At 38.2% G+C, this 13,717-nt stretch overlaps 1 protein-coding gene across 6 annotated transcripts in view; it reads right to left on the bottom strand.

The window, feature by feature from the left end:
- Positions 1 to 13,717, bottom strand: part of ptprk (protein tyrosine phosphatase receptor type K) — a 687,062-nt gene that overhangs the window by 78,918 nt on the left and 594,427 nt on the right. For 3 of the 6 annotated variants that reach the window (XM_072251545.1, XM_072251549.1, XM_072251550.1), the window contains 3 exons: positions 11,400 to 11,538; positions 5,379 to 5,408; positions 2,570 to 2,730 (listed from right to left, as the gene is read on the bottom strand). In XM_072251545.1, coding sequence (XP_072107646.1) covers positions 2,570 to 2,730; positions 5,379 to 5,408; positions 11,400 to 11,538 — 330 coding nt within the window. The remainder of the gene's footprint in view (positions 1 to 2,569; positions 2,731 to 5,378; positions 5,409 to 11,399; positions 11,539 to 13,717) is intronic. The other 3 variants (XM_072251546.1, XM_072251547.1, XM_072251548.1) reach the window with 3 other exon arrangements.

The raw sequence follows: 13,717 nt of genomic DNA, 5'->3' as shown, positions 1-13,717 counted from the left end.
GACTATACTGTTGTCCTTGTGCATAAGCAAATAGAGTGTGGCTGAGGAACAAATGTGAGTTTTCAGAGTCCAGTTAATTGGCAACGACACACCCAATACAACTAGAAATCTGGTCTGCAGTTTCAGGTCAGAATCCATCCTGTCAACATGAAGTGGGTAAGTATTTTGTTTTTAAGAACCTTAAGCAACTTTCTTCATTTGGGATCTGTTTTCTCTCTCAACCAACTTCAATACTTGAAGGTACATGCCATATCTATGTATGCATGATTCCAGGATCTTGCAATGGACACAATATTTCTCAGCCAGGTTATCTTGGTCTAAAGTTTCAGTAATGGCATCAAACATGCAGTAAATGCCAAGAATGATAACTGATATCATTGCAACAACCTAGTATCACCCACATCTAGATAAGGCATACACACAGAAGCATGTGATCACGAATAGCGCAATGTACGGGAGGACATGGATCTTACAACTCAATTCACCAAGAGGCCAACAATACTGAGAAAGCCTCCACACCATTTGAAACAAAGCAGTCTGCGTGATTGGTTATACGTCAAAACTGACAGTTCTTTGCTTCCTCTGTCAGTGCACCAAAAGTCACCAACAATGATGGCTTAGATGTGGCTTGCCATTTCTTCATTCTCAATGAGTTAAAACACAACAACTTCTCGTGCAGCTTCCAGCCAATCCTCATTGAAGATCACTATCAGCAAGTACCCAACACCACTTGTATCAAGTTGTTGCCGGTCACAGAAAATGGCATTTCTGGTTTTACTCAAAGTGGATGTTTCCAACACAGGGTTTGTTTTTTTTAAGTGCAGTTATAGCAAATATTAACACTTACATTGAGAATGGCTTCAAACAAAAATTCAGCTTACATAAATGTCATATTTTTTACACTTGCATCAGCTAACAGAAATATTTTAGTAGGTCAATTATATCAATCATAAGTTATATCTACTTATATTTTAGTAGAAACAGTTTGTGTACTGTGCTCTAATTTTCAGATGATTCATTTAACTAGGGGCTCGTTCTGCCTGTTCAGGAGGATGAAAAAGTTTCTTTTTTGAAGAAATCTCCCGTGTGTTGTTTTAGTGATTACATACTCATTCTTAGCCAATACCAGTAAAGAAACAGACAATGAGTTCATTAATTGTAAGGGCATGTTGTGCGTAAGCTGGGGTGGCACAATAACGTGGTGTTCAGCGCATTGCCTCACAGCCCTCAGCTGTAGGACGGGGGTTCAATTCCCGACGGGGAGTTCTCATGTTCTCCCTGTGACAGTGTGGAAGCTCTGGGTTCCCCTCTCACTGTAAAAAATACTAGTTAGGGCAGTCAAGTTGTGGGCATGCTATATTGATGCTGGAAGCATGGCAACACTTGCGGGCTCGGATGGTTTTGGCCGTTGAATCAAAACAACATGTTCCACTGTGTTTCGATGTTTCAGTGCACATGTGACAATTAAAGCTCATCTTCAGTCTTTAAACAGGATGTTGATTTGTCTTCAAAGAATGATTGCAACTCAAAAAACATTCATTGGTGGTTTAGTCCTTTGTGATGTAAAATGCAAATTGTTTCTTAAATTCAATCAAAAGGATATACATTTTAAGTCATCTTTTTAGTCAATATGTTTCTGATAAAGGTCCATCTAAACAAAATAAGTGCTCATGCACTTAAGCAGTGGATCAGGTTACTGAGAGTTGAAATCCAGAGTTAGAATAAGCAGCAGGGTCTTGTTCAGTTGGCTCTCTCAGTCACCTGTGAAGTATTTTCTTTACTTAGAGATACAGTGTGAAATAGGCTCTCCGGCTTTTTGAGCCCTGCCACCAGAAACTCCTAATTTAACACCAGCCAAATCGTGGGACAATTTACAATGACCAATTAACCTACTAACCGGTATGTCTCTAGACTGTGGTCAGAAGCCGGAGCACCCACAGGAAAAACTACCCATTCCACGGGAAGGACGTACTAACTCCTTACAGAGGATACCTGGATTAAACACCCGACGCCCTGAACTCTTATAACACCGCCCTAACCACTACGTTACTGTGGCAGATACCCTCAGCGAGATGACATGAAAGGTGGTGTCATGGAGTAAGGGCCAGGTAGAGCACTGGGAACCTGGAAGTGTAGAGTTGATTCTCTACATTGGCACGGTGTTGTGGGGGGGGGGGGGTGAAACTCTGGACTGGAACAAATCATAGGATTAAGTTGTATCCAGCGAGAGCAAGTTTAGTAATTATGATAGCTAGGGTCATAATAATGTCAGGGAAAGGAATACTCAGTTAAACTGCTTTCATTTCAATGCTCAAGGTCTAAAGGTAAACTGAATGAACTCAGAGCATGCATTAGCTCCGGGGGCTGGGATATTATTACCACATCAGAAACGTAGCTGAGAGAAGGGCAGGGTTAGGCAGCTCAGTATTCCAGGATATAGATGTCACAGGTGTGACAGATGTCTTTGCCTTTTTGATAGGGTAGGACATTACAGCAGTACCTAGAGATGACACCCTTTGGGGGATCGTCCAGTGAGTAGAATTTTGAAACAAGAGAGGTTAATACTTACATCTTGGACTGAAGTTGTGCGAATCCATAAAGGTGATGGAAAGGGGCTCATCAGCATGGAGTGTGCTTTGGTCGGCATAACTCCTGTCCATGGCATTCACCATATGAGTCATCTCCTGCCGAGCATTCCCTACTGCATCCTTGCGCTTCTTCGCAAGTTTACTGCAATCAGCAAAAGGCATGTCATCAAGCTATTCAAGTCTTAAGCATGGTTTTAATACAGCAAATATTTAGGTTGAACATAAAGTTTCATTAACTTGTGTGGAAACAGCTTCCTATCTTTTACGGCGCGCTTGGTAAGCCGAGTAAATAATGTCAGAAAAATTCTTTTTGGTACTACGTTACAATATCAGATCCTAATCACTACTGATAAAGCAAACACCTACAAAATAACATTTTTTTAACTTATTACTGGTGAATAGCTCAAATAACAGCTCAAATAACATCATTACAAATCCATTAGTCTAGGAAAACTGAAGCTAGGAACAGGACTGCATTCTGTCTGTCCTATCATTCAATCACATCTTTGTTTACCTCTCCCTCAACACTCTGCATTTATTCCATTTTTTAAAAATAAACTCAACTTTTTTTTCCGGTTTTGATCAGAATGTGGGAAAAAGCATCTTGAACAAATTACAGAATTTAGTTGTAATAATCTAGCTTCCGTTGTGCTTCCAGGGAGCCTTCAACGCAATGTCATACTAATTTTACTTTGATTGTTGAAGATCTTTAACTGTGGAGAGTTGAAAAAGCAGTACTACCTCATCTGTTTGTATTTCAACTTTCAAATTCCTTCCAATGTATTAAAAGGATTTGCAAAGGCAAAGTTTCAATAAATAATTTAAAACGAAGTTTAATGCTAAATATATTTTTAAAGACTTATGGACTACCATTGATCCATCATTACCTTAATGCACAAAAAATGCTGACTATGATTTCTTCAGATACAGTCAATTTATAGCACTGGTTTTGATTTTACTTTGATTTTTAATAGGAATGAGGAGTAGGAAGTTTTATTTTGATTCCAGATGATGCCTGTCTGTGCCAATCACTGATCTGATTAATGGAGCGAAATATTTGATTACAGAATGATAGATGTGCATTTATAAACTAGTTAACTGATTTTGATATGATGAGTCTGCATGTTAATATAAACTGATAAAATTATTTCAGACAATGATGTGGCCCTGTATGAATTATTCTGCAATTGCGAATGCAATATATTACTGCATTGTGCTGTATATCCTCAAATCTTTAGAAATCACTTAATTGTTCTTCTAAGAATCTGCTACTAATCCACAAACCTGTGTGCTATAACTGAAGTACTGAAATATGCTGAAAACTGGATGTACTCAATAAAATAATTACTCAAGTTCAATCCAGATACATTGCTAGAAATAAATATAAATTTAAGTTCTTGAATCTTCATTCAATATTTTGTGCTCTTCACATTTAGCATGCACTAGAACAACAGTTGTCAAGGGTAAAAGGCCAAATTTATAAGCTTTGACAAAAATTCCAAAAGGTAATTCAGTATTATACTGAACGTGCCAACATTTTCAATGACAATTTCTATCCAGTAATTTAATCCACTGCTCAAACTTCTGACAGTCTCTCTGTAGGATTCCAGAGAACATGTGGCATCTTTCAAGCGCACTGCTACATTTTCAGCCAAGCACTTCCTATGCATCCTCTCCCATGATAAAAGAAAAGCAATTTAGTATTTATTCAGGATTGAATAAGCTGCAGCCAGTTCTCATTATTTATCAAAACAAAACTTGTTTCAATGGAAAAACTGAAGCACATATACAAGCCAGTGGTGCAAGCATTCCAACGGTGAGGGATGGGATGAAAATCACTTGATGTAATGACACTGTGAAACTAATCATGCTTTGCTGAATTCAACCAATTAATATTTCATTTTGCAAATAATCGCAACTAAGTGTATCTTTATTTTTGGCTTCTTACCTCTGGTCACCTTTTGAAAAGCTTCATTTAGGATAGCAGCCCTGAACCCCAATTTTCTTTTATCTTTAAATTTCAGGTAGTTAGAAGGAATAACATCTCCATAGCTCTTTGGCCACTTTGAATAATCAGGTTTACGAGTCAAATCTTCTCTCTAATTAATCTGAAAACTGCCTCTAATACTCAAGGACATTAAAGTCCAGCTTCTTCCAAAATAAGCACTGCAATGGGGGTACATATTGTAAGTAAAGAGCAAGTCATAACAGTAGGGACCTTGTTGACTCCTTCATTATACAAAGGCAGCTGAGGTACTGAGACGCAAGAGGCCTTTTTGGAATTCTGTGTGCAGAAAAAATACTGATTACGGTTATAATGACTAAATTTATTTAAGTTCCAGTACAGAGAATTAAATCTGACAAATATCAGAAGCTTTGGATAATAAATTAATAAAATAAAATTTAAGCTGAGCTTCAAGGTTGATTTAATAGTCTTGATTCATATCAGCACAAATTTATTACTAAACTAAGAACATGAAAAATAGAACTGGGCCAGTTAGCTCTTCATATCTGCTCTGCCGCTCAATAATATCATGGCTGATCTTCCATCTTAGTGCCACTTCCCTGAACTATCCCATATCCCTTGATTCCCTGATATTTCCAGTTGAATTTATTAAAATGTTCTGCCATGTTCAATTTTAAGTTAAGATTTTTAAAAACTAATGTAAAAAGGAGTCTTTGTATTTTGGGGTTTTTGAATTTATAACAGGATTATGTCAAAACTTATCATTTGCACCCAATACCGCCCTTTACCTTCACAATAATAATTTGCTTCTATTGTCTACTTACAGGTAATAAGAATAAGAATAGTAGCTCCTCCTGGCAAGCAAATCAGACAGTGAAGAAAGAATTATTGGTGAATAAAGTGTGGAATCAGTTATAATCAACAAAGCAAATGCTAGCTGGATTTAGATACTGATTACTTTCTGTTAGCATTTTACTGCAAACTCTTCATGCAAAAATTAATCTTACATTCCATGCAATCATGTGCTAGCAAATAAAATAGAAATAATGTGTACGGAATGGCAGTGAACAATTATGCTCCAGATGTTGTTCATTGAACAAAATAAGTGAATAATTAAAGTTGATTGCACATTTCTTCCATGCACTGTACCATAAGTTAGAATTACTAATTTTCTTCAATATGTATTTGAAGAGATTAACTTCCATTCTATTCAGGTTTTTTTGTACGGAAATCTCAGATCAATAATTAACATTTCAGGTACTCAAACAAAACAAAGTTATTTTAACCACATCCATTACTGTACATCTATAGATTACAGATGATCAAGTCTGATATAAGGGCAATAGCAATCTGGTGATTAACTTGAATCACTTATGATTTTTTATGATTTTGATTCAAATGATGTTGTGTAAATGAACAACTATTCTTGTTCTTAATTAGCCTCTAACAGTACTGATGAATTTAAATACTATTTTCATTTCAATGGATGATAAATGTACTCATGCCAGCTGGTCACTTTGAAATTTAATAACTAACTGTATTTTCTGTTGGCTTTACCTATAGCCTTAACCAACTTAGTCATTCAGAAAATAAAGTCTCACTTTAATTTTCCTGCCAAGATACCTTGTTATAACACGAACTAAGAATACTGATTAAAGTTATCTGTTGGTCCATAAACAACTGTAGTATATCAATATTTTCTGAGTGCATTCAAAAATTAAATACAGTCAGAACGACTGTGTGCATGTGCTCTCACATACTCAAATTTAGCACAAGTGGTTTGAGGAAATAAGAGGCAATTGTTGAAGATAAGTGGGAACAAAGACTTAAGTTGACAAGGATATTTTTGGAACCTCATTTCTTGAGGAAGTTGAAGGGCGAATAAAGTAAGAGAATGTGGCAGATATTGTCTGCATAGATCTCTAAAAGAAGATATCCTGCCTTCTGATCGCAGATGGGATTGCTCTATTGTTGGAAAAGGAGCTTGTGTGGCCAATCGTTGTTTCCAGAGGGCAGGCCTCTGCGTTTGAGCTCTTTCGATGATGTTGAAGGTGATACCGAGGTTCTGTGTTATGGATTTGGACTGTGGACCTTATCAGTCTTATGGTTTTTATATTCTGTGTTTTCAGCTGTTTTTTCACATTGCTCTTTTGTGCGGATGGGAGGGGTAGGGGGATCTGGAGGCCTGTTGCGTCTTGTGTGAGGGGAGGGGGATTTGGAGCCGATATTCCTGTTGTGTTTTGAGTGGGGGGGGGGGTGGGGGTTTGAGGGGTTGATGATGGTGTTGCAATTTCGTTAGCTTTTGTATGGGGGGAGTGGACTTGCTGTGTTTCATGCAGGGGAGGGGTGTTGGGGGGGAAGGTCGATGATCATGTCGCTGTTCTTTTTTTGTGCAGGGAGGTGAGTTTGCTGTTTCTCTCTGAACTAATTTTCATGGTTTTTCTTTGTTTCATGTCTATCTGGAGAAGAAGAATCTCAGAGCTGTATACTGCACAAATGCTTTGATAACAAATGAACCTTTGAAGATGTTGATAAAGGTGAAACATTGAAAATATTGAAGCATATATTAGTAAAGATAATATGGTCACATGGCAAGAGAAATTTCCAATTCCTTTTGGAATGAAGATTGTGACTTTTTTATTGATATCACAGAATATTAATCAGAGCTCCTATTGAAACAATCACAGGAAGAGAGAATTATACCAAACCACCAAATCCTCACCGAGAGACTGGAGAGTGCATGAGACGCATTATAAGCACCTTGCAATCTACTCAGAAATGAAAAGTTGACCTTTCATCAGTCCTTCGCACATCAACAGAATTGGACACATTCTTAACAAAGTTAACATTACCTGCAGGTTACTGCAGTTTCACAGATTTGAAGAATATCTTCATTAGTCATCAGATTATTTGTGGACAACAGTTAGAAAATAGACAGAGCTACCAATGCTGGAGTAACTAAATGGTCAACAAGGGTAGGTAAATATGCAAGATAAAATATAGAAAAAGAATGCACCACTTAGTTTGCCCAGTTGTTGCAGGCACTGCGAATGGCAACATGACTAACAACACAAATAATCACCCTACATGCAGGGTAAAGTTTACACTGGACAGTAATTGACACAAACAGTACACCAAAATCCATTAAGTAGGTCAGATGAGCAGCAGAGTGACAGACTGGATCAGACTCAGAACGTAACTGATGCCAAATGGTTTCAGCCCTTCCATCCCAAGGGGAACAAGTGACAATTCAATCCTACTCTGGAGCAGTTTGCAACTAAGATCCATCAACCTCAATGGCATGGACTTTTTTTTAAAAACAGGAAGTGTTCAGGGTCTGGAATGAACTGCCGGAAGTAGTCATGGAAACAGCATCGATTGCAGTGTGAAAAATGGAGTTGGGAAAGTATCTAGAAGTAAAGAATTTGCAGTGGAACTGGACCAGCTGGATTCTTCTCCGACAGAACCAGCAGACTTAAAGGACAGCAAACACCAGGAAATCTGCAGATGCTGGAAATTCTTAAAGGACAGAACTACTTCTGCCTGTGGCATAGCTATTCTGTGATTCTGATTTTGGAACACAACATAACTTTTTGGTATCCAGCTGGGAGAGGCATGAGTGGCACTCAGACTGCTGCCAGGAAGAACTGGAACAGTGCTGGTTGTTTGCCCGCAAGCAATAACCAAACAAATTATGGAACTTGTCACAGCACAGCCTGCCTTGCAATACTTTGATGATTAAAAGGAGCTGAAAATATAGGCAGACATCTCCTAAAAGGACCCTGAAGCAACAATCTCACAAGACAGTCAGTTGACAGCATGCACAAGCAGATCTGATGGAAATGTCAAGCACAGACTGGAAGGCTTCTTGCTTTGACCTTTGGACCAGAGGCATTTCACCTCTACAGATGTGGGAGAAGCATGAACGTGCACATTAATCATAAGCCGTTCAAGGTCATTCCTGGTGAGACCCTCCAGAAAGGGAATCAAAGAGCTGGCAGGAAATACTTAAGTGGATACAAGTACAGAACAAAGGTTTGGTACGGTCCAGGTAAAGATGTGTGCAGCTGGAATGCTAAGCAGGGCTTCCTCAAGGACACCAGGGAGATAACTTTAATCTATTACACCCCAAAACAGGTGAAATATTCTATTAAATGTTTAGAGGCATTTCACATAAATTACAGCTTCTCAGGACATCCAGTGTAAACAACATCGAGAGAAATGGTCTACGTGCGCTGCTCAGGAATGATAGGACATATGGAAACTAATTTAATGAACCATGTAAAAAGATCAATTTTTCAGACTTTTCTTTCTCCACTAAAGTAATTTTCACGAACTATTATGCATTATGAATGATTGCCGATCCAAATAGCAATAAGAATTTTAGAACAAATTGTCCTAAAGCTTCTCATTGCTCCTGGACCATTGGGAGAACCTAATATGGAAGAAGAGGAGAGCCAAGAGCAACATAATGGACAGATCAGGCAGCACAGTGGCCATCTGCCAGCAGGAATACCGAACCCAATGTTACAAAATGCCATTTTTTGTGGAGAAGACTGATATTTTCAGAGGAACCCGTTCCTGAAATGAACAGGGGCAACAAAGTTGATAGCCATGATAACAAAACTAAGAGATAAATGAATGCCTGTACATTTAAGACTGCATGGTTAATAATATTAAAGTTTGAGATCAGTGGATTTTTGGACAACACTGGAATCAAGGGTAATGACAATTGGGAGGAGCGGAGGCCGAAGATTAGATCATCCTTAGGGAGAGCCTGTGGTCTGCTCCTGCTCCTGTTTCTTAGTTTTTGTGTAATTGCAAAAGTGCCTCCCTTTCTGGTAACGGAAAATTCCCTGAGAAGTTTTGCTTACAGCTGGTGTTTGAAAGAAAGCATGCCACTCCGAGTGACAAGCAGAGCTTGAATGTCCCACTGGAAACTATTACTGAGCACATCTGCAGGCCTTGGCACACCAAGCCACCAACAATTAAGCAGACTGCAGTTTTTGTATTATATTTACAAACTACTTGATGCTAATTAACAATGGAATTTTGGTGTTCATTTCTCCAAATCACACTTCACACAAGGACTCTGGTGTTTGACTGTGGTCCAACACCTTAGCCTTCAAACCTGCTCTATCAGGATACATTAAAACAAATTCTAAAAATTCAACCTGTTTAACAAGACATGTTGTTATGGAGGTATGGTCTACAGCAAATATCAATTTCATCAGCAACCAGTCTTCAGATCTGAACGTGGGTTGTAGTTTAAAATGCATCCAGAACGATGGTGTATATGAAGCTGCAGACTGGGGGATTGCAAACAAAGAAACAATCCAGTTGGCCTCAGAGCCCTTCATTCGCATGAATCCAGCCCAGAGTCGGTGGGGATTGAGATTCATTTTGGGTGTCTGGAGTGAAGATGGAGGTGTTTGAAAATTATGTGTAATTCAAAGGAAGCACTGTGTGATACATTGTAACTATAGAATTGTCCTACTGTTACCTTTGATCTTTAGCATAAAAAAAAGTCATGTAATATTGGGTCAGACAGACCTTCTCTTCCAAGAATGTTTCGAGTATGATGGTTGCTCATGTGCTGAATAAAGACTCCCATATCACCAGCTTCAGTGTCGCCCATTGACTTTGCTCAGACTTACGACAATGTTATTTTCCTACTTCCCTACCCAGCTTTAATATTAAAACTGTTCTAAGTCCTTTTCCTGACCTGCTGTGTTTCCATTTTCAAGTTTACTTCAATTCCATTTCTCCTGGTTATTATCATATTGCTCAGTACTTTGTAATCTGCTCCATTTAACAATAACATTTGCCCAAACCAGTCCTTTCTCCTTAAACTGTAGCTATACTCTGCTTGTTCTCATTCTCTTCTTGGTATCTAATATTACATACATTACTCTTCCACTATCTTTTTAATATGGCCTCTTCTTTTACAGACATTCTCCATTGATGACTTAATTCATCACCCCTAACTGTTCAACCTTTTTTTATTTAATTTCAGAACAAATCACAAAGTTATTACTTGATTTATCTGAAACTCTGCATTACCACAGTGACTACACTTGAGAAGTACCTCAGTAGACTTTAGTAAGCTTTGGGACATCGTGAAAGAACATGGATATAAAAGAAATATTTTTTAAAAACTTGATAGTTTTGCATCACTTTCAGATTTTGTGGAAGTGTTTAGAATTTTTCAACTAAGCACCCTTGATGGGTGATTGTACCTATAGTAAAGGCATATTAGAAATTCAACTGCAATGAACAGTGGGAAAGTCACACATCATGCATCCACACACAGAGAGAGATAGAGAGATAGATATATAGAGAGATAGAGAGAGAGAGAGAGAGAGAGAGACACACAGACAGACAGACAGACAGACAGACAGACAGAGACAGACACACACATCTCCAGGCAGGGCAGCACTCCAGCAGTATGAAATCAAGACCTTGTGGGGTGCAATGCAAGCCAAGCCCAAGTGTGAAATGGGGTGAAATGTAAGTTGGGACCAGAAGTTTGACCAAATGCATTTCTTTTATGATTTAGATCTCAAGAACTGGCCGAGAGGATATTTCTGGTCACTTTTCAATTGAGCCTTACTCAGATCCTTCTAAAATAAGTAGTTAGACAACATTAGATCATTTGTCCTTAACGTTTGTGTTAAATTGTGAGTTTGCAAAGCCAAATAGTTTAAAATTTTATAAAACCAGCCTTTTCAAAGTGCACAAATACCCTTAAGATAATTTTTAATGTCCTATAATTGCCTGATAGTTACTGAGTTATGACTCAACCAACAGTTGCCGATATTCCAAAAATTCTAGCAATTTTGTACCTTCTCTTAACGATCATTACCACAACGAGGAGCAGCAGGATGAAAACTAGAATTCCGGCACTGATTCCAGCTATTTTCACCACCCGATCACTTTGCTTGATGGGATCAGGGACCACCTCAGGTTCTTCAGTTGTGGCTGCTAAATTAAGAAGAAGTACTTGCATGAAAGCATGTAATTATTGCTGACAAGGAAATTATATTTCATGCCACTTTATAAATACACTCCAAAAATCCAGGTACAATTCACAAAAGAGTTTATCCCATAACATGTGATGATTTCACCATGTTGAATTCTAGATTTAATGTAAGACAGGTGAAGAACAGACTCAGAATCAGAATCTGATTCAGTGTAAGACAGGTGAAAACACAAGCAGCAAAAACATTGTTAAAAATAATGCAATTTCAAAAAAATAAAAATCATATCATATTGAAGATAATTTACTTAGCTCACTTTCACACTTGGGAATAATTTGTTGAAAGTGGTGTCACCGTTCGATAGGGCTGTAAAGAAAGCTTTTGGCACATTGACTTTCTTAAATTAATGTATTGAGTACAGGAGATCAGATGTATGTTGAAGTTGCACAAAATGTTGGTGAGGCCCTAGTTAAGAGTACTGTGTGCAGCTTTTGTCGCCTACCTACAGGAAAGAGGTAAATAAAGTTGAAAGAGTACAGAGAAAATTTGCAGGGATGTTACTGGGGTTTGAGAACCTGAGTTATAAGGAAAGATTGAATAGGTTAGGAGTGTATTCCATGGAAAGTAGAAGATTGAGAGGAGATTTGATAAGGACATACAAAATTATGAGGGATATAGATAGGGTAAGGGCAAGCAGCCTTTTTCCACTAAAGTTGCTTGGGTGGGACCACAACCAGAAGTCAATGGTTAAGGGTGAAAGGTGAAAAGATTAAGGGGAACATGAGGGGAAGCTTCTTCACTCAGAGGGTCGTGAGAGTGTGGAATGAGCTGCCAGCACAAGTGGTGCATGAAAGCTCGATTTCAAAGATGAAGAGAAGTTTGGATAGGTACATGGATGGTAGGGGTAAGGAGGGCTGTGGTCCCAGTGCAGGTTGATAGGAGCAGAAAGCTTAAATGGCTCGGCACAGACTAGATGGGCTGAAGAGCTTGGTTTTGTGCTGTGCTGACACTAATAAGACAATGAGGAGTCATATTTATAAAGTCAGGGGTATCAAATACATTTTGAAAATAACATCAATTTAATAAGAACTTGCTCATCACCTGGATGAAGTTTTATTGTAAGCCTAAGATATTGATGAAATTGACCAATCATCTGCGTTCTCAAGTATTTTCTATTTTATTCAGAATAATTATTGGACTGCACTTCAATCACACTGTCAAAATGAACTGCCATGTCACTATTATGTGCAGATTTGTTTTAAAAAAAAGGGTGGAGGTACGTCTCTACCAAAGGCGCTCCTTCCCTCCGCTAGCCTGTAGGTCATCCTTGGGCAAGATGTAGCACCCACTTGACTCCAGATCAGGGCTACGTGAAGCCACGGGTGCAGGTGGTGGGTGGTCATATGAGCAGCTGGTGGATATCACAAGTCCTACTTACGAAATGAATTACGCCAGGCAGACAATCTCTGAAAAGTATAGATAATGGCAGGGATAACCTGTCTTGTAAAGACACTGCCCAGAAGAAGGAAACTGCAAACCACTTCTGTAGAAAAATTTGTCAGTTATGGTCATTGATAGACCATGACTGGTCACATCATACAACATGGCACATGATGATGATGATGATGATGATGATGATGACCTTGTGGGATTGATACATTTCGTCCTGTAACATTCAGGATACACATTCAGTCTATCAGAGACACACCTGAGTGAAGGATGTGGTCTTGTTTCAAACACTCTTTGTTTTACTAACTAAACAGTTTTAACAATAACCTTCAGTTAAAACTGAAGTATCCTGTACTCATGAATCACCTCTATCACTCGTTAGTATTTAATGAATCAGGAAAATGCTGCTATTTAATCATTACCACCGAGTACACAATGAAACAAAGGGTATACAGAATTAGAGAGGAAATGTAATTTACTGTGTACAAGAAAATGTAATTGAAAGCTACATTTAATTAATATTAAATTAAATTGGGCATTATGCTTACAATAATTCAATACCCTTTTTGAGCAGCATAGTATTAATTACTCTGACATTTACGGAGAAATTGCTTTTGCTGTCATAGAAAAGTTGTCAAATCAAGTTGTTCACATTCAATTTACAACCACAGAAGTTGACTTACTATTGCTTTACCTCTGTGATACAATGGTTATTTCAACTTGTATCCTAATTT

This window comes from Mobula birostris, chromosome 2, assembly GCF_030028105.1.
Source record: "Mobula birostris isolate sMobBir1 chromosome 2, sMobBir1.hap1, whole genome shotgun sequence".
NCBI lineage: Eukaryota > Metazoa > Chordata > Chondrichthyes > Myliobatiformes > Myliobatidae > Mobula > Mobula birostris.
The sequence above is the reverse complement of the archived record's forward strand: the minus strand, read 5'-3'. Positions and strand labels throughout refer to the sequence as shown.